At 52.9% G+C, this 20700-nt stretch overlaps 1 protein-coding gene across 3 annotated transcripts; it reads left to right on the forward strand.

Moving 5' to 3' along the window:
* Nucleotides 1–4533: 4533 nt before the first annotated feature.
* Nucleotides 4534–19127, forward strand: ELOVL1 (ELOVL fatty acid elongase 1). 3 transcript variants are annotated; one of them, XM_075097868.1, is made up of 8 exons: nucleotides 4534–4578; nucleotides 15361–15422; nucleotides 15856–16046; nucleotides 16214–16294; nucleotides 16504–16560; nucleotides 16879–16984; nucleotides 17143–17279; nucleotides 17664–19127. In XM_075097868.1, exons 2-8 carry the CDS (start codon nucleotides 15377–15379, stop codon nucleotides 17916–17918), a joined length of 873 nt encoding a protein of 290 aa, XP_074953969.1. In that variant the 5' UTR covers nucleotides 4534–4578; nucleotides 15361–15376; the 3' UTR covers nucleotides 17919–19127. The 3 variants fall into 3 exon arrangements, with proteins under 3 accessions (XP_074953969.1, XP_074953970.1, XP_074953968.1); XM_075097869.1 differs by having other exon boundaries at nucleotides 4555–4640; XM_075097867.1 differs by lacking the exon at nucleotides 4534–4578 and adding an exon at nucleotides 7577–7666.
* The last annotated feature ends 1573 nt before the right edge of the window (nucleotides 19128–20700 follow it).

The following is a 20700-nucleotide window of genomic DNA, read 5'->3' on the forward strand; positions in this document are numbered from 1 at the left end:
AGGCAGCACATCAGCCTGAGCTTAGCAAAGCATGCGCACTCAAGCATGGCCTATCTGCCCATCTCCATTTGTTCAAATCACGAACTGACATTATGGAATTCAATGGTCATTCAGGCTCCAAGTAGTGTCATCTGTCTCCACTTTTAGTAGCGTTTTCTTCCCTCAGTATAGGCAGAGGTGGTGTAGGAGCATTTCTTGGATGTTTTGCAGCTGTCAGTGTAATCAACTTGTCATTTTTTGTCATGGAGTCACAGAGAAGGTGTACAGCAATGATGTGTGGTGTGGTTGTGGTTGGATTAGGATCCATCCTCGGGAGGGAGAAGTGTTAGACAACATTAGAGAGCCAATTTACATTCAGTGTTTTTATCTGATCGCATACAAAATCGCTGGCTTTTCAGCATTAAAAAGAAAAGAATGGGATCTTTTCACTCCCCAGGTGTAATAAGGTAGGTGAATTTGCTAACTATATATGTCAGGTACATTACTGAAAAATTACAGGGCCAAGTGCACATGTCTAATTTCACTAAATACATTCAGTCCTTTTATTATCTTTTAGCTTTTTCAAGTTGAATAATATCAATGTTTTTACCACATAAAAAGCTCATGATGAAATTTTTGACTATGAGAAAATAAATTCATAGTTACAAATTCAGTGACTAAGAGAATATAAACTTACTATATAAATCAGACATGATCAGAAAGATATTTTAGTTCCCCAGAAAGCCAGGATTTTGAGTATTTCTATCTCGGACATAAAAACTGAGAAAGTTAGCAGCTGGAGGGGCTGAAACCCCTCTTTTCCCAACCCAGCTGCATGGCAATCCTAAACTACTCTTTAAGACTGTCACCAAAAAAGGTGCAACACTGAGAAACTGCATGAGCATCTCTCATCACATGCAGAAGAAATTATTGAAGCTAATCCCCAAGGTCATAACCCTTCATTGAACTTCATTCCGTTTTTACTGCTTAGTTCCTCCAGACCTTCCCATCTGATAGTCTGATAATCCTCTGCACTGATGATGGCTTCCATCCTTGTGCCTTCTGCAAGTTACATTAGTCCATGCCTCCTTTTTGCACCAAGACAGAGCAACAAGGAGAAAGAGAGGTGCACCTGGCTCTGCAAGAAGCAAGAGGAAAGTGGAAGACAAGGACTGGTGGTGGAGGAAACAACGGAAAGGAGGAGTGCAGAGACTCACATCCACCTCCATCTGATTGGATCTCCATGTTGAGAAGGATCAGCAAGACCTTCACTAAAGCTACAGTGGAAATGGTGTGTTGTTCTCCAGGATAAGCAATGGAGGAAGGAGCTTAAGTTCTCCCAAACTGGAACCTGGTGCAACCCAGGCTGCTGCGACCAAGAGCACAACAGCCAGGTTGTTTCCTGAATTGCAGGTGAAGCCTGCAGGGCTTTGCTTGCTGCAGGAGTGATTGGTGCAGGGAGGACACCCTTGTGCAGGCTTGTGATGCGATCAAGTCTGGTTTGGCAGTCCAGACTGCAGTCAAAGCAACGTGCTTGGCTGGCTGCAAACAGCTTGTCTCCCAGATTTCAGGTCACACAGGCAGGATTCAAGATGGAAGCAGATTATCCACTTATAAAAGTCTCCCTCCAGACACTTTGGGAACATCAGGCTGTACACAAGAGGTCACATCACTCTGGCCTTGTCTCCCTCACCTTCACCACCCTTATTTTTGAGGTATTTTCTTTGCTATGTGTGCTTGTGCTGTCCTGCTTCCAAAGAGGCTGGAAGACAGAAACCCAGATCCACAACATGCAACAGATCAGTCAAGTCCTTGCTGGAGGCCTGTCCCCAAGGGTTAGGAGGGGGCTCTACATCACCCTGCTGGCCAGCCATAACTTGGCCAGCACCATGCCTGATCCACTCGCCTGCAGCCAGGGTGCTCTGGCAGACCAGGGTCCTCGTGCCATCCAGAGCTCCTGCCCAGGCTGCTGCAGCTCCGGGGATGCGGTGGGGGAGGAACACCAAGGAACTCCAGACACCCGCTGAGCATGAGATGTAAAAAAAGGCAGACATGCAGACAAAGGTAACCCATCAAAGTAAGCAAGTGTAAAGAATAAAAATGGCTAATAGAGGAGAAATAAGATGGAAAAAGACATCTGATGCATTGGAGAATTAAGGAGAGAAACAGGAGATGCAGCAGGAAGGAAAAACTAAAGAGCAAATACCGCACAGGAATAATGGTGGAGACAGCAGATGCAACAGGGAAGTAGAGTCCAGGACCAAGACAGAGGTGAAAGAAATTCCATTCAAAGCAGAAGAAAACAGAGTGACCTGGAAATTTATTCCAATAGCAGGAAGAGGCTGGGGTGTGCAATTTGGGGCTCATTGTTAGAGCTTGACAAGCCTGCCAGCAAGGGTGGATCCAGAGGAGAGAAGGAATGCTTGGGGAAAGCTCAGAGATGTGGGATACAAGGTGGGAAAGTATCTAGTAGGGAGTGTGAAGGAATCCACTGGTGATGTCTCATTTCATGGCAAACAACATAGCAAGATTTCCACTGAACTGGACCACGAATCAACTACAATAGAGTAATGGTGCAAAATAAGAGGATGGCAACAAAGAAAAACAAGTGAAGAAGAGCAAAGACGACGGATGCCTATACTTAAGAAGGGAGAAAGAGTGATCCACACAGCTGCAGGTCTCCCAGTCTGATGTTAATAGTAGTCAATTAAAGAGTAATGCAGCACATGGACAGGAAATGGAAAGTGGGATAAAATATAGTCTACTATGTCTGACTAACCTGATAGTTAAAAACCCCCGTGTCGACTCCAGGGAAGGAGCTGGGAACTTTGGAATCAGCTGGGAATCTTGGTAGATGTTGAGGCAGAAATGAGCACAGGAATTTCATATAGGAAGGAGTGGTTTAAGGTCAAGATGAAAGCAGAGCCTGGTGAGAGGGAGTGTACCAGGACATGCAGAAGGTTACTACTGAGGTACATTGTGGATGTTCTTATAAATTGATTTCCTTAAGGACTGGCACAAATGTTAGGTGTAATATGATGAAATCAGAATGTTGTGGTGCATTGGCATTGTAGGGGAAAGTAAAGGAATGATGTACCACCAAAAAAAGCCATGAAAGTCACCAGGAGTGCAGTTCTTTACTTCATTTGGGGACTCTGTGAGCTGCAAGCACCTGAAGAAGAGGAGTTACAAGAGTAACCAGACACAGAGTGACTCTGAACTGTCACTGCAAAATGGGACTGAGAAGTGTGAATGCAGCCCTGGCTGCATCCAGATGGAGAATTCTCATCAGGTGGGCAAAAGTCTGTGATCGCTCCCGGTCACCTGTCTTCAGGAGAGGGAATTTAAACAGCAGCACAGCCAGAAGAGTTACCACGGCATTAGGAGCAGGGACAGGCTGGCCAGTAAAAAATGCTGGAAAAACTTGTTTAGTCTCCCATGTAATGGCTGAGAGGGAGATGATTGCTGTCTACAAATACATTGGAGCATCAATACCAAGGCAAGGACCTAGGTGAGATAAAAGACAATGTTGGCACAGGAACAAATGGATAATAACTGGCCATGTATCAAATCAAGCTGGAAATGAGATGATTATTCCTAACAATTAGAATAGTGAATTCTGAAACCGCCTTCAGATCCAGACGAGCGTGAGTCAAAGCCCAGCCACTTTTTAGGATGAAAGTTGCTAAGTCTGTAAAGACAACACAGGATGAAGTGGCACTGGAAACAACATGCAGTCAGACTTAATGTCTCTGGGGTGTCTTTCTGTCTCACGTTTCAGATGCTCATGGCAGCTGTTGTGGTGTCACTGGGATAAAAATGAGCGTATGTGCCACTTGTTCACTGATCCATAGCCGGTTGTTTCCTGATAGTATAAGACTGGAAGAGTCCACCTAAGCTGTTAAGGGCCTTCGGTTGGCACCGAGCTCTTGTGGAGGTGCATGCACCACCACTTGTGAGTGACCAGAATGCTGTGCCTTGGCTGTAGATGACCCAGGCTTTGCCTGGCCTCTCTGCCCACTGTGCTGCTGCTTTGCCTGCTAGGGCAGACCGCTGCCACCAACCAGGAACCCAGAGGAGGACTGGGGCTCCCATTTGAAATGGATGGCATCAGACTGCAACAGGATCTCTTCCACCTCACGGGCACTGGAGAAAGTAAAGGTCGGTGGGAGACTGACACCAGAGCCCTCTTTCCGCCATTTCCCTCACGCCCTAACCACCATCCTCCAGACCCTGCTCAAACCCGTAGCCTTTTCCCATTTTTTTCCGCTCCTGTTGCTGCCCCCCTCACCCTCGACCTCCCCAGGCAGCTGCCTCGCCCCTAAAAATCACCTAAACCCGCCCCAAAATCCAGCACCGCCCCCCCCCAAAAATCTCGGGGCGCTGTTTAGCCCCGAGCCGCGAGGCGCCGCCGGCAGGAGCCTGGCTACGGAATGGGCGGGCCGCGGCGCCAGCACCGATTGGCCTCGGGGGGGGGAGAGTTCCGCCTCGAGGGCGGAGCTCTTCCCCGAGACCAATCGGCAGCGGCGAGGGGCGTAGACAGCTATATTTAAGGGCGGGGGCAGCGGTGGTGGCGGGCACAGTGGGGTGCGGCTGGTGGTGAGTGGCTGCGTCGCGATGGTGCCGCGTATGCGGGGAGGGACACGGACCTCGCCAGGGTGGTGGGTGCTGAGTCCAGCCCTGCCTGGTGGGGCTGGGTGGCCTGTGCCGGTCTTTTCCTGGAGTCCTTTTGGAATTTTTTTTTGGGGGGGAGCTTGGGAGGAGGTGTGTGAGTGTGATGGTGGTTTGGGGTTTGCTGTTGGTGTGTGCTGGAAGGGCTTTTGGGGCTGTTTACTGAAGGCTGTTGCAGAGCAGGGGAGTGCTGAGGCCTTAGAGGGGTTTAGCTAATTTGGGATTGAAGCTTTGCCTGCCAGGGATGGTGGGCCCTGCCCTGGTAAGGCCCTGTGCCAGCTTGACACCTGCTAAACAGCCTGCAGGAGTGGAAGAGGCTGAAGGAGGCTCGTGTGTGTGTCTGTGTCCCTGTCACCTGGGATGCTCTGGGGCATGGGAGGAGGTGGATGGTGTCCTCCCCCCAGAGTGGTGGGGGAATGAGTCTGGGGAGGCTGTGGCCTGATGGGCGGGATGGGTGTTGCAACATGCCCTTGGCAGGTGGTGAGGCTGGGTGTGGCTGCCACCAGACAGGAAGGCGCTGGTGGAGGCTGTCACCCCCCTGGATGGGGGGATAACACTAAGAGCAGTGTGGATCCCTGTGGCTGGCCAGTGGTGTGCAAATCTGCCTGTGTCAGAAGAAGCAAGATGACTGGATTCCAAGTTGGGTTGTTGAAGTGGTTTTTAAGAGCACTGGGTCCTGGTGGTGTGAGGAGCTGCAGTGCTCCCCAGAGTCCCCGGCTCATGGCCTGGTGCAGCTGCTGTGAAGCACCCTCTGGGGTGCCCAGGGAAGGGTGTAATTCCCTTCCTGCAGCCTGGCTGCGCTCCTTTGGGGTAGTCATATGTCAGAGCTGTCCCCTCTGTACTGCCTCAGCATGGTGCTTGGGATGCTTTCCCAGCCTGCCAGGAGGAAGGACTGTCTCTCCTTGCCGGTTGTGTGCTAGGGCACAAACACTGTGGCCGCTGACCCAGCAGGTCTTTGCCCACCAGCTGTGTCAGGGTCAGGGTCCCGGCTGTGCTGGGGCTGCCTCACCGCTGATGGCAGAGGTGGACCCCCGAGCCAGGGGTTTGTTTCTTCTCTGGGTCAAGGTGTGGTGGCTGCACAACCGCAGGGAAAGGGACCAGCATCGCTGTGCCGGGGCTTATGGTGGGGCTGGGGGCAGCTGACCCCCCCCAGCAGGCAGCAGGGCAGGCCGCGGCCGGGGCTCGCTGGAAGGTGGCTTAACCTCCCCAGTCATCTCGGCGGCGTTGCGGAGCTTCCCTCGGCCCGGCAGCGGCCCTTCCCCGCAGCCCCGGCCCGGCCCTGCAGGCCCCGCTGGCCGTAGTGCCGGCGCTCGGCTGGGCCGCGGCACCGCTCTTCCGGGGCCCGGAGCGGCGGTAGGCCCCGGCGGCGCCCCGCCCCGAGGCCCTGCCGGGAGCCGCCCGCGCTTCCCGCTGCCGGGGGGGGTCCCGCGGGGCGCGGCGCTCCCTCCAGCCGGCGGCAGGGTGTGGGGCTGGGGGCCTGTGCTGGAGCCGCCGCGCTGGGGTGGGAGTAAGGCCCGGGGACCCCGGCTGCGCTCAGCTCCCTGACAGCTTCCCCTCTTGCGGCGGCCGCCGGACTCGGCCCTGGCTGGGAGCTGCGGGGATGTTGAGCAGCTGAGGGCGGCTGTGCTCTGCTGGGACTCTGCTGCAGCAGGGGGAGAGCAGATTCCGCTCGGCAGCTGGAAAGCTTTCTCCTACACAGCTCTTCAGCATCAATGTGCCTTTGAGATGTCTCTTCCCTCCTCCTCCGGGCAGGGTGGCAGTACCAGGCCTCCCCCGCTGCTGTGACACAATGTTAGCTTTGAGTGTTGGCTCGTGTAGGTGCTTGGCCTCCCTTTGGCCCTCGCTCTGGAATGCCGGTGGGAGGAGGAGGAGATCCGTGTCACCCTCCTGGTGGCAGCAGTGGCCTGGATGCAAGCTCACCTGAGACTGGTGTGCAGTCATGCATGGGGGTCTGCACTTACTGGGCAACTGCAGGCTTAATTGCCATGGCCAAATGTTCATCTGACCTTCCACAGGCAGACTGGACTTGGTCTGTAGGTCTCTCATGTGGGCCTGTTCCTCTCTTGTAATGAAGTGGTGGTTAGGAAAGCTGTTTTGTTTGGATCTCTGCAAAAGGCTAACTGAGGCAGCATAAACACAGGCACTGTGAAAGGAGCGGAGGCTTTCGGGGTGGCAGTCTGTATGCCTTGGTGCCTGGCTGCTTCTTGCAGAGGGACTGTCAGGTGCTTTCCCTGTGCCTGACCACCTTGGTTCTGGAGTCTCACGGGCAGGAAGAAGTGAGGTGAATACATTCTGTGGGCAGTGTGGGATAACGCTGGGCACTTTCCCTGCTACTGCATTCCTTCAGAGCATCCCTTCCCCTCTTGAAGGCCAGGATTGCCTGTGCAGCAGTGCACCCATCCTGCTGTGCTGCCCCAGATTGACCACCTTCTCTTTTGCCAGAATGCAGCCAGGGCAGATTCCTAGCTGGATGGAGCTGACCTTCCCACCAGACCTGCTGGACAGCTTCTTAAGGATGGTTTAGGGAGTCAAGCAGTTGGCTGAGCCCTTGTGGCTTGATGAGATGCTGCTGTCTTCTCTTTCCTAGGAAGCCTCTCTAGCTCATGGGGGTGAGCTGCTGCTGACAGCCTGTTCCTTTGAGAAGTAGCATCTTCTTGCTGCATCTTTCTGTGGGGATTGAGCCATGCCACCCACACAGCCTGGGCCTCTGCAGTCCTGCCCTGCCATGTATTCTCACCTCTGTTTCCTCAAAGTCTGTTTCGGGGGATTATATAATCCTTCAGGGTAGAAATGTAATACGAGAGAAAGTACTGTTAAAACTGAGGACAGGAGAGTAGGACATCTAGAGGTATCTCACACCATGTTTTGGAGGTGAAAAATAGTTAATTTATTTGAGGTGCATAGTGTCTCCTTTCTCTCCTGGCAGAGAACAACTTTGCATCCTCATGAAGCTCTGAAGCTGGCATCAGAAGCAGGTGCATTGCTGCATGCTTGCCACTGTCCTTGAAGGTTGCAGGTGAACACTTTCCCCTTTTCTGCTGCAGCTACAGCACAGTCGATGCTCAGGCTGAGATCCTTCCTTTAGGAGGAAGCTTACAGGAGATATTGGGAGTGGTGCCTGCGATGGTCAGGTCTTCTGTGTTTCTGTACTTTCATATTGGATTTGTGCTAGCATGTGCCCTCTTGGCTGTCAGATGGTGGGAGTACTTGTGCTGGAAAGTCTGGTTCTTGCCAGTTAAACAGGTGAGGCAGCCTGGGCTCCTGCAGGGAGGAGCCGGTCCCCAGGAGCCAGGTCTCTTTCCTGCAGGAGTTGTGGGACTGCTGTTGCTCAGAGGTGACAGGTTGGAGCTGCCACAGCCAGCTCCCCACCAGCAGGCCTGTGTCTGGATGCAATTTGAGACTGTAGTGGCTTGAGGGTGGTGGAGGTGGTGACTGTGTCTGATGGTTCTTGATTTCCCTTAGTGTCTTCCAAGGTATTTAATTTCTGGCTGATTCTTCCCTGTGGGATGGATGAGGGTGGTAAGCTGTCACTGTGGCAGCAAGTTCTCCAGCCTTGCTGCAAGGAGTCCTCTTACCCTGTGGAGCAGATCAGCTAGCTTGCTGTCATGGTTTTTAATAGATTTGCTTTGTATACATACAGAGCTGTATCTCATGTTGCTTCTACTTAACCCTAAGAGGCTTTACCTGTCTGTACAGGACCAGCAGTATGAGCAATAGCCCTGGGTTTGAGTGGTCCATCTACACCTGTGTGGGCATAATCAGGCTTAATGCTACTTTTTTTGTCTGTAGAACTGTGAACCCTGTTAAATGTGGTATCTATTAAGCCTCAGGCCTGTTGGGATCTGTGGTGCTTCTACTGTGCTGCTGGAGTCTTGGGCATCTCTAGTATTGCCAGTGAAAATGCCTGTCCTTCTTAGATGGTGGTTGTGTGACTGCACTGTCTTCTTGGTGCAGAGGGTAGGGGGGGCCAAAGGGGATGTTACGGTGAGTTCCAGGTAGTGACCCCTTGTCTTGGTGAGAAGTGGCTCTGGGTTCACACTTGGCCTTCTTGACTGGTCCAGACAGAGCTGTTGGAGGGATTTCAGGAGTCTTTCCTTTCTGCATCTTGCTTTATAGACTTCTGATGTCTGTCTTGTCTTGGTGTGCCTGTCCAATAATGTGCAGGCATGGATGGGACAGAGCACAGTAATTACTGTGTAATGATTATGGACACTGCTGTGGGAAGAGAGGTGAAGCCTTGTAGTGAGGCACTTGCATAGTTATTAAAACCACAGAGATGAATGCTCTGGTACTGTCTGCCCTACCTTCAGATAAGGGTGCTCTGTGTTCATCTGCTAGAGGGCTTTGGAAGGCTTGACCTATATCTAAAAGCAGGTGTCAGGAGCCACCCCTGCTTGGTTTAACCCTGCCTGTCCTCTGTTGCCTGCCTAGTTCTGTCCTTCCTGAGTGCTCTCCCACGCACCCTGTGGGCCTGCTGGGTGCCATCACCTCAGAGAGGGAGCCCAGCCATCTCCACCTTCTTCCCACCTCACCTAGTGCCGCATTAGGGAGCGGGCACAGCTCAGTGTGGTTAGCTCAGAAAGGAAATATCTTTTCCACTTTTGGAGGTATCTCACTCTGTTTTATTTCATTTTTTACTCCTTTGGTCCTTGCTATGTCAGACTTCCTGCCTAATGTTGTCCTTTCCCTGCTTTTTCCCTTGACTGCTCTCATCTGTACTGATACTAGTGCCCTGAATATGCAGCAACCAGCGTTGAATGTGATAAGGAGAAAGCCTACTCTAACAGTTGCCTGATCAGCTTGGGGAGGTGCTGTCCCTGAAAAAAGTGTGCTGTGTATATAGACCTTCTACTGCAATGTATGCTCTTGTGGGACCTTGAAGCCTGATTACCTGCCTTTTTTTTTCCAAGGTTATCAGTACCCTATTGCAATGGGTTTGATGTTTCTCCTGAAAGCTTGTGGGGTGCCACGCTGACTGCCCAGGCTCTGTGGAGCTTGCCTGCTAACCTGGGAGTCTCTTCTTGCTCTCCTTGCTTCCAGCAAGCATGGGAAGGGGAAAGCTTAATCTGTTTATAGGACGCTATCCAAAGGCCTCAGGGTTTCACAGCCACTGTGAGATAGTGGCAGGGTATTAGCACACACTTAGTGAAGATGGGGTAAGTCCTCAACTTCAGACAGGTCACTTCCTGCCACTTGGAGCCAATGTGCCAGGAGCAGCACCCTGTTAGTGTGTCTCCCACATCAACTGCAAGGCAGTTCTTGCAAGAGCTGTTCCACATCAAGGGTTTGAAAGTTTACATCCCTTCTCTGTGACCACAGTCCTCCTATGCTGACTTCAAAGTATGATGATGCCAAGCATATGGTACCAGGCTGCTTGCCATGTCCTTTGACATTCAGCATGAAGTAGCTGAGCCACAGGAAGTGACAAATAGATGTGATTCAAGTAGGAAAACTTATCTGGTGGTGTTAGCGTAAAGTTTCCTTGTAGATTTTGTAGTTATGTTGTGGGAGTATTTGTCCTCAAACTCTTAACTGACAGTCTGTCCTGAGTCTTCAGAGCCAAGATGCCAGGCCTAGAAAGCTCTACTTTCCTGCCCTGCCCTAATCTGCTGCTATGGCTTTCCATACTTCAAATGTAGTGGCTTGTGCTCTGCTGCCAGACTGGTCTTCTGTGCCCTGTAAGCTGGTGCACAGGCATACCTTTAGGCTGTGATTTTTCTCTTCAGGGAGAAACATGACTTTAGCATGTGGACAACAGTGCCTTAAGTGAGTCTTCAGTGAGATGGCTGGAATTGTATTCAAGCACATCTGCATTACTGGTAACAGCTGTCTGCATGTGCTTGAGCTGGTGTCTGGAAACGCTGTGTGTGAAGCAGGTGGGCACTGGCTGGTTACAGGCCCCTCCCTTTTACCTGGGCACAGAGTGGCAGAAGGAGGAGATCCAAATCCGTTTTTCTATGCTTTGTGGTAAACTTCAGTCTTAAGAGTGATTCCACTGCAGAGTTCATGAAGAACAGGGTGCTGGTGCTCAGGGCAGGCCAGGTTCCTTCTCACCCTTGCCTTGCTCTGGCTGCCTTGCTCCTTGTGTGTTGTTCAGGGCAGACATGGTTTTATATTCCTTGTCTTGCTGGATTCACTTGTGCATAAGCCCAGGAAAGCTCTTCCTGGAGCTGTGACGGAGAGCTCTTGGTGATGGTTTGAGGTGCCAGCCACACACAGTGTGTGCTGCTGTGTGCAGCCCTGTCTGTGCCTGGTCTGGGGCCACCAGACCCTGGGTTAGTCAGTACCACTCTTCCACAGTGACAGCTGCTGCTGGCAGATGCTTCTGAACCACAGGTCCCCATAGTTCTGCTGGGAAGTGTGCTCCCTGGGTGCATGGAGGTGTGTGCAGGCCTTGTTGGACCCTGCCATTACTTTCTGGAGCTCCAGGAAGCTGGGCAGGTGCTGTGATGAGGAGGTGGGGAGGAAGATGTCTCTTCCTGAGAGGCTGTGGAATTCAGAGCTGCATCAGGCAAGAAGCCCTGCTGCTAGCTTGTAGGTCAGGGATGAGGGTTGCTTGATTTCTGGCCAACTGGTTATCTCCTGACCCTTGAGGGTTGCTACTCCCTTAGGCCTGGCCCCTGTGGGACTCCTGCCCTAGCCAGTTCAGCAAGGGCCCTGTGCCAGCTCTCCCTGGGGTGGCAGCTCCATGGCCACCTACCAGACTGTTTTGGTGCTGCCTGTAATTAAACTAGTGGGGAGATTAGGGTGGCTTGCTTTCTCACTTATTACAGGACTGATTTCTGACTTGAATGCTGATGGGGTAGGAGTGTTGGGTGTTGGATGGCTGGGGCTGAGTCTGTTGCTTGCAGATGGCTGCTGTGTGGGGAGAGATGCACCCTGCGTGGCTGTTAACAAAACTAATTGGGTTGAGCTCTGGTCTCTGTCAGTGTCGTGGTTCACAATGCTGTGGTCTGACTGCTCTTGGGCTTCTGGGGCTGGCTATAAAGGGCCTTGCTACTCTTGCTGAAGTAGCACTAATTAGCTGTATAGCTTGTTGGAAATATGCAGCTTACACATAGCTTGGCGTAAGCAAGTATCTAATCCTTGATATTGGATACTGGGGTAGAACGTGGCCTGGTACTCTGGCTTGCAAATGGTGGGAACTTTCTTGCTGAGATGGGGGTGTGACACCCTGTTGGTGAGAGGTGGAAGGATATGTGTTGCAAGGTCTCCTAGGTATTGTGCAGTGTGTTTTTGGGTCCCAAGAGTTCCTGGTGCTTTTGGGATGTTTGGACCTGTTTGCCATCTCTTCAGCTTTTCAAGGCTCAGCTTTGGGTTCCCCATCTCTTCCCAGCTCTTTGCCCAAGAGGACCAGGGTTCAGGAGGAGTGAAAGTAGAGTGGAGAGGTACCAACTACTGAGCTGTAAATGCCTGTAGTGTGTCATGTGCAGTGTTGCATGGAGGGCAGTAAGAGCAGATACCTGGCTGGGTGGTAAACCTCTCAAAGTGCAGAGGGATGTCAAGTGCTGGTGTTGTGCACAGAGGAAATGGCAGGAGTGAGTTCAGCTTCCCAGACACTTGCTGCTCTGTGCTGGAAAACTGTGTGCAGCAGGAAGGCTGGCATGGAGTCGTCATAGCTCAGGCAGGCGAGTGCACTTAGCATCCTTCTGCTTAGTGAAGGTAATGCTTGGGCCTGCTCTACAAGTCCCCCTTTGCAGTTCAAGTGCTGACACCCCAAGGCCAGTGGCCGCACCTGGGGAGACAGAGGACAGTGAGACATACCTGCCTCTGCTCACTGAGCAAGGCATGCTTCAGTTCCTGTCTAATGCAGGACCATGTGGCATGTCACTGTGGATGCCGGGTCTTGCAAAGACCTGAAGACCTTGGGTGTTCCCTGGAGACGTGGTGCTCTTAGTTGAATGCAGCAGGATGTTCTGCTTAGGGAAGCTGTGGAAAACTCATAAGTCCTTTTCATAAGGGCCTGTAGCATAATCCTGCTAGTTCTGCCGTGATAGAAGTCTTGGTGCTTGCCTAGGACCCATGTTCAGGACAAGTCCAATGCCTCCCCTCTCCCTGTGGCATGTATGGCTGTAGGAGTGCTGGGCATGCTCCACAAGACACAGCAGTAAGAGGGACTTTTTGCTGTTCACACTGGTGGGGACTTCTGTGCTGGTGCTCGGTTGACTGGGCTTCTCCCACTGCTTGCGGGGATAGTTGTCTGGGTTCAGGGCTGCTGCCAGGATTACCCTTGTCTGCTGTGTGCTCTGTGCAGCCTTCAGCAGGTCTGTTGGGGGCAAAACTGCAGTGTGAGTCTTCTCACCTAAGTCCCCAGTGTCCTGGGACCCTGAATTGTTTTGAGCTGGCTAACTAGGACCCCAGTGGTCCAGTAGGTCCTTGCTGGTATCAGGGTCAGCAAAGTAATCTGTGGTGCCTAAGCTCAAGTGTTTTCTGGCAGTGTGAGATGTAGCTCTGAGCTTGTGGGCAGCTGATACTATCTTCTCATCCTAGCCTGCCCAAAATAGGCAAGTACTCTGCAGGAGTTTTGTCTCTGCCCTGGACCTGTAGTAAGGCTGACTCATTCAGCTTGATAAGATAAACACAGAGCTTGGATAGTCAGATGCCTGTGCTGGGATCTAACTCTTGAGGGCTTCTCAATCTAGCAAATAAAGGTGTAGCTAGATGTAGTGGTTGAAAGCTGAAACTAGACAGACAAGTTTTGAGCTTGCTCTTAGCCATTAGAGCAACATAAAGCTCAGCAGTGTTCAGTACTTGTACTTACTGTGTTTCCCACAGCTGGAGCCTTGAGTGGCTCTCAAGGATGCTGTAGTTCCTGCTATGCCTTTCTGGCCTCTGCATGTGGGGAGTGGATAATCTTGGCAGTGCCCAGGACCTTAAATATTACTTGTATCACAGTGATACTATAAGTGGGTATTACTTGCTGTTAAACCCCTTGAAACCTTGGGTTGGGAAGGTGAGCATCTGTTCTGCTGGTGGTACCCCGGAGGTGTGGGGATCAGCCCTGAGTGGGCTTTGCCCTATTGCTGCAGCTGCCTCCAAGGTGGCATGAGGAACCACCTTCTGTACTTTCTGAAGCACAGCAAAACTTCTCAAGCTGTGTCCCTGGGGTGTGTGGCTGTGCAGGCTGCTTGGAAGAATGGGTACTTTGCAGAGTGGGGGTAAAGGGGGAGACTTGTTCCACCCCACACAGAGGTTTGGTGGCACTCCCCAGTTTGGAGGAGTACTCAGGGTATGATTGGGCACGCGCAGGGCTGGCACTGTTGCTGCACTACATGGATTTGCAGAGAACAATGAGCCAGAATGGTGTGTGCCAGGCCCCTGTGAAGACTGCTGCCAGTGAAGCATGTCACGTAGGTGCTTGGTAGCACTGCACAGGCAGTGTCTGCTGTCCTGCCTGGGTCCCAGCTAGAGCAAAGAGCACTTTGCTGAGCTCTTCCTCTTGCAGCAAAGCTGAAGGAGCAACGCTGGTGCTGGCTGGTGAGGGCTTGGGGTGGCAGTGGCTGCTAGATACTCCCAGCTGAGACCTTACTGGGAAGGTTACTCTGGCTTCAGCCTCCTGGCTGCTGGTATGGGAGAGGCTGTGTGCTTCCTGGTGGTGGCAGCAACAACAAACCTCCTGGGGAGACTGCTGGGGGCCTGTTTCCCCAGTCCTGTGTCAGCAGTGATTCCTGTGCACCTTCCTGGAGGAAGGGGTAGGTGGAGTGTCTGGTAGCAGCTGTGGGGAATGCCTCCCTTGCAGGTGGGTGAGTCAGGTGAGGCTGGGCCTGTGCTCTCCCTGCTGCTCTGGTATCCTGTAGGCTGGGGAGCGGTTGGGAAGCACAGGGAGCTGGGAGAGGGTGTTTCAAACTTGCCTGAGGCAGCAAGAGCCTGGGCCCTTCCTGCTCTTCTAGAGAGTATGTCTGTATTGCTGTCTGGTGTATGCTCAGTGAGGCTGAGCAAGTGTGGAGAGTCCTGTTCCCTGCAGCCCTATATCCTCCTCATCTAACTGGTGATACTGTCCCCTGTTTGGAAGGGTAGTAGAAATCTTATTGCCAAGAAGGATGCACCTAGCCTCTGAGGTGCTGGATTATGGGGTGGTAGCTCTTGCCAGGAGGGTTTTGCACAAGGATGTGAAAGTAGGAACTGGGAGATCAGAAACAGACACCAGTTTCTGAACTGGTAGTTTTCCTTCCTCATGCAGTGGGTCTGCCAGTGACACTGTTTTTTGGGGATCAGTGGGCAGGAGCCCAAAGCTGATCATTCAGGTGCTGTTCTGTGGAGACTGTGGGGCAGCTCTGCATTTCCCTTGGACACCTTGCACCAGGGTCAGGCAGACTAGTGGGTATGGGTGGCAGTATCGTGGTTGCAGTAGGTGATAATGTCGGAGTCTGAATGGCAGGAGCAAGACTAAGGGGCTGGAGATACAGCACTAAGGTTGGAAGCTTTCCTACCTGGCTTGAAATGTTAGGCTCCTGCCTTGGGAGGACTGCTGGTGGTGGATGGTGGGGTTCCCAGCAAAGCTGGGGAGACAGGGCCAGGCTCAGTGAGAAGTGGGGAGCGTATGGTTCCACTGGAATTGTGGATGCTGGCGTGTGATCAGCTGAGAGCAATGCTGGATACATGTGACTGTACCTCTGAAGCTGTGCTTGAAACTTGCTGATCTGCAGGGCTGTGCCCTGCAGGCTGCTGTCCTGGGCAAACAGCTGCCTGATCTGCCCTTCTTCTCCACAGAGATACTGCCATCATCATGGAGGGGATTGTGAACATGTATCAGGACTTCATGAAGAAAGCAGGTGAGTGAGTGGCTCTGCCCAGCTGCAGGGCAGGTGGCACTACATGCCTTACTGCCACAAGCACAGGGGGATGGTCTGTCATCCCTGAAGTAGTCTGTGTCTAGCTGCATCCTGCCTCTGTCCTGATGTAGATGCAGCTCAGGTTTTTTTGGGCTGCCTGTGATGATGTTGTCTTGCCTGTGCAGGCCCTTTTGGGGCCCTTGTGCTCTCCTGGGCAGATGGTCTCCAGGCTGCCCTGCAGCATGGCTTCAGGCTGTATCTTACTGAGTTTGGCTGGATTCACCAGCCTCTGCTCCCAGACTGCCCTGCTACCTGCACTCTCGTCCTAGGAGACGAGGATTGTCATGTCCTTGCCCCTACTCTGGCAGCAGCATTGCTGGCAGTAGTCTGGGGTGAGGTTGCTAACTGCCCTGCACTGTGGCACTCTCCACAGACCCCCGCATTGCTGAGTATCCGCTGATGCAGTCCCCGCTTCTTGTGATGGGCATCCTTCTGGCGTATGTCTACTTTGTACTATCCTTGGGTCCCCGGCTAATGGCCAACAGGAAGCCTTTAAACCTGAAGAAGTTCATGGTGCTATACAACTTCTTTCTGGTGGGACTCTCACTCTACATAGTCTATGAGGTGAGTTGTTGGCAGTATGCTTTGTGTGGCATATATAAAGCAGTCCATGCAGGCTGTGTGGGTAATGGGGAGCCCTTTTGCAGGCTGTTCCTTGCCCTTCTGCACAGGGTTTGGGAAGTGTGGTGGGTGATGTGTTGGGCCTCACCCTGATGATGCTCTTGTTGCAGTTCCTGATGGCAGGGTGGCTTACTGGGTATACCTGGCGATGTGACCCTGTGGACTTCTCGCAGGACCCCAAGGCCCTCAGGGTGAGTTCTTGTCCTTTTCCCAATAAGTGGGGGTGACCTTCAGTGCTTGTATTTGCACAGCAAGGTCACAGCTATGCGCCTCTCCTGAGGCAGAGGACTTACAGTCCCTGGCTCTGGGTTTCACCCCAGGGTTTACTGTATGGAGACCCTTGGTCCCTGGGCATGTTCAAGCTGAGGTGGGTCTCTAATGTTAACCTGTTCTGTTACAGATGGTCAGTGTAGCTTGGCTCTTCGTATTCTCCAAGTTCATTGAACTGACAGACACGGTGAGTGAGTTACTGAGGAGGCCTTGTCACTGCTTGCTGGGCAGGGAGTTGGGGCCCAGTGTACTTGGTAGGTGCTTTCTTCAGCCCTTGCAGTCTGACCTGGCAGTGCTTCTTTCTAGCATCTCTGCCAAGGAGACCACTCTGGGCTATTGCAGGGACCACTCCTGGTGTGTTAAAGCTCTGGAAGCAGTGGGGTGACCTAATGTGTGGTGGCAGTGAGCTTGGAGGCAGGGGGAAGTGTCACAGAGATCAGATGCTGTGAATTAGTGGCCCAGCCTGCTGTAGCAGCTCCTTGATGCTGTTGGGCTCTCATTGCAGGTGATCTTTGTCCTGCGGAAGAAGAATGAACAGGTCACATTCCTGCACCTCTTCCACCACTCTGTTCTGCCTTGGAGCTGGTGGTGGGGAGCAAGGTTTGGTCCAGGTAAGATGGAAATTGTCTGGTGCACAGCTTGGGGAAAGAGTGGGGTTAGCCCCAGCATACTGAGAAGGGGTTTTGGCCCTTCTGGGCTCCTAGGAGCTCCTTGTAAGGCAAACTGCTGTGGAGGATTGACTTATGCTAATGAAAATCTGTCTTAACAGGGGGTATGGGCTCATTCCACGCCATGATCAATTCCATGGTGCACGTTGTCATGTACTTCTACTACGGGCTCTCAGCAGCGGGACCTGCCTTTCAGAAGTACCTGTGGTGGAAGAAGCACATCACAGCCATCCAGCTGGTGAGTCTGCTGTGGAGCAGAGCATGTGTCCTCAGCCTCTGATGTGAGGGGCTTGTGAGGGCCTTGTATATGTGAAAAGTGCAGTCAGCGGCTGTAGCTGTCTCTTCTGCAGACTCCCTCTCTGGGTTTCTAGCAGTTGTGGACCTCTGGGTGCTGCTCAGCCTGCTGCCCCTGGGCTGCAGTCATGTTGGGAGGATGAGAGGCACATGCTGCCTTGAGACTTGTGCCTGCCTCTTCCAGCTGCTGCAGACTGCACCTTGCCATAAGGGCTGCTACTTCAGAGTGGGAAAGGAGCCTATTGGCTTCATTTAGAAAGTAAGTTTTTAGTGGGATCCTTGAACCTGCTCCCGCTAATAACTTGTCCCTGCTCTGCCTTGCTCCCAGGCACAGTTCGTCATTGTCTCCGTCCACATCTCCCAGTATTACTTCATGCCCAGCTGCCAGTACCAGTTCCCCATCTTCATCCACCTCATCTGGATTTATGGGACCATCTTTTTCATCCTCTTCTCCAACTTCTGGTACCAGTCCTACACCAAGGGCAAACGGTTGCCCAGGGTGGCTCAGCAAGCAGCCCAGCACAACGGTAGCAGCATCCATGAGAATGGCACTGTCGCCAATGGCAAGGTCAAAGCCAACTAAAGGGCAAGGCCCTCCCAGAGCCAATGAGAGCCCCGGGGCAGAGGCAGCTGGGACCTGTTCTCCTGCTCCTGGGTGCCACTAGCCAAGTCAAGTGCCTACAGACTGTTGTACCCCTGTGCCCAGCCCTGCTGTCCTCTGTCTGCATGCCTAGCCCCTCTGCTCTGAGCAGCCATGGGCAACTTCTCCTGCTCCTGGGAGGGCTTGTGCTGTTTCTTAGTGTTGCTGAGCAGAGAGGCAGCTGCCTGCATCACAGCTGCAGGGCTGCAGTCCCATTCCAGTATTTCCAAAGGAACTTCCCCAAGTGCCTACATCTGGCCCTTCTGCCTGGGGCCCATTTCCTTCTGAGTAGGACCAAAAGAAGAGACCAGTCCCTGTCCTGGTTGGTACCCTCTCCTCTTCCCTGTCTCATCAGAGCCTGTGTGGATGAGCAGACTTGTCCCTGGCTGCCTGCTGCTGCCAGCTCAAGTGTAAGTGCTCCTGCTCTACCATGCCTTGTGCCACCTTATTCCATGCCACAGTGCTGCATGTTCCTTCTGGTCCCTTTGTGCCCAGTGGGGGGTCCTGCCCTGCTGTATCTGTGCCCAGGTGTGGCTGTGGAGAATGTAGGGGCAGTGCATATAGGACTTGAGGGCCCAGACCTGCCCAGTACAGTACACATGCCCTGTGCCTAGTACATAGCAGGGGTTGTGACAGCCTGAAAGGCCTCTCCCACACAGTAAGCCCAGGTTGCCTTGCCTTTCTCTGCCTGGGCTGGGTGCTCAGTGTGTGCTTTAGCTGCACTTACCTGATCCTGTATGGCAGCTGGTGGCTGGCTCCAGAGTGGGGGAGGCCAAGCTCAGCCTTGCCTTGAACCACTTCCATTCCTGTAACTCAAGACTTGAGCAATAATTGCCCCTGGAATCAGCTCCCAGGCTCTCTGGCTTGGGACCAGCCCTGCTCTGGCCCAGCATGGGAGGATGGTTGTAGTGTGCCCTGCTATGGTGTAATAGTGAGCACCTCTTGCCTCTGTGGGTCCAACTAGGCCTAGGTGAAGGTGTGCTCTGCCCTGCAGCAGGGCAGTACAGCAGCTCTCCTGGGCCTGGTGCCCATCACCTGCCTTGGCTGTAACCAAAATCATGCTGGTGGCCTTGAGGTTGAGGTGAAGGAGCCAGGCCCTGTCACATTGGGCTGCTCTTCTATCACAAATAAACAAACAGAAGGAGAAATGGCTCTGCCCTCTTGTGTCTTTTTTTTCTTCTTTGTCCTGCTGTGCTCAGAAGCTGTTCCAGGTGTGGGGTCCTGGCCAGTGTGGTTGGAGGCAGGGCTGGGAGAAGCAGCTGGCATAGCTGGTTTTTGTGTTGGGGGAGAGGGTGATAGCAGTGTGCTGCTGAAGCAGATGGCAGACTGTTTCCAAGTGCTTTGGTAGAGCAGTGTTCAGGGCAGGAAATGTGTCAAGGCTCCCCTTGTGAAAGTGGCTCCACCCTGTGAAAGAATGGCTGGGGTGGAGTGTGGGGGGGGCTGGGACCTGGGCCAGCTGCCCAGGAGGAGCTGCTGCTTTTCAGAAATGCTGGGGAGCTGAGTGTGGTAGAGCAGGGATGAGACACCCTAAAAACCCAGGTGATGGGGAAAGAACACTCTTGTTTTCGGCATCTGGTGAAGCCAAAGCCGCTACCATCTGACTGCCCCTGCAGTGTGAATCTGTAAAGAACATAAATGGGGCTGATCAGAGGGAGGTTTATGTTGCTGCAGCCTTGCCTGTGCTACAGCTGTGCATCTTCCTGGCTGAGCTCTCCCCTCTCTACCACCTGAGCCAGTTTGGCCTCCCCTTAGTGCTGTTGGGGTGCAGTGCTGCCTTTCCCATTGCCCTCTGGCTGGGGCCCTCCTCAGCAGGGAGGCCAGTCTAGGTGCTGACTCAAGCTTGGGAAGAGGGTGAGTAGCTGGCTGGGCTGCTTGTGGCTGGGAGGAGTGTGTTAGGCCAGCAGGCCTCCAGAAGCTGAGTTTCACTGTAGGTTTTACGGTGTGTGGGAGGGCTTTAGTGGATGTCCAGCCAAAGCCCTAGAGCAGGGCTTGGTGTGAGGGAGAGCTCTACTGCACCTGCCTGAGCTGCTGTCCACCTCAAGGTCATGCTCTGAAATGTAGGGAAACCTCTTCAAGTGAGCTGAGCTTGTGTGACCAACACTCCCAACTGCGGGTGGGCATGGCTGTTTTACAGGGCTTGGTGCCCTTCTATGAATGAAGCCTTAAAATGGGATCTGGCTGTTGCTGCTTCTCTGTGAGCAAGGACTGACAGGAAAGCTTGTTCTGGTCCCTGCTGAAGTGGTGTGTAACATTGGTTACCCAGCAAGAACTCATCACTTCAGGAGCTGTAGGCAACAGGCCAGCTGAGACAGCTTTTCCCTTCTAGCCTCCTTCTCCCCACCCAGCTGGCTCTTGGTAAAGACAGCACTGTCTTTGCTTTTGCCTGAAATAGTAACAATACTTAGGCATGGCAGCTGAAAATGGGCTGTTCCGTAGATGTGCTCTGCTCTCCCTTCCTCCAATTGTTCCTGCTACCTGTGATCTTTCCATGGGCTGGCAATTTATACACTGTCATGGTCAGCCTGGGCTGCTGCTCCAGACTGAATTCACACCTTATATGGCAGTGTTTCCTGGGCCTGCTGGGTCAGTGCCCAGCTCCTTCCTCTGCTCCTCCTCTCGCCAGGGCAGTAGGACCAGTATGGGGCCAAAGGAAGATGCTGCAATATCATCACTGTCCAGTGATGCTCAGGGGGCTTTCAAGGGGTGTGTAATCAACAGCTCTGGG

Source organism: Phalacrocorax aristotelis, chromosome 6 (genome assembly GCF_949628215.1).
Source record: "Phalacrocorax aristotelis chromosome 6, bGulAri2.1, whole genome shotgun sequence".
Classification (NCBI taxonomy): Eukaryota; Metazoa; Chordata; class Aves; order Suliformes; family Phalacrocoracidae; genus Phalacrocorax; species Phalacrocorax aristotelis.

What these genes read in the sequence shown, in the direction of transcription:
- ELOVL1 (XM_075097867.1), top strand. Translation starts at nt 7,638, where the DNA reads ATGCTTGCCACTGTCCTTGAAGGTTGCAG. An exon ending in GGACTTCATGAAGAAAGCAG is followed by an intron (nt 15,423 to 15,855) that starts GTGAGTGAGTGG and finishes CACTCTCCACAG; the next exon opens with ACCCCCGCATTGCTGAGTAT. An exon ending in CACTCTACATAGTCTATGAG is followed by an intron (nt 16,047 to 16,213) that starts GTGAGTTGTTGG and finishes CTCTTGTTGCAG; the next exon opens with TTCCTGATGGCAGGGTGGCT.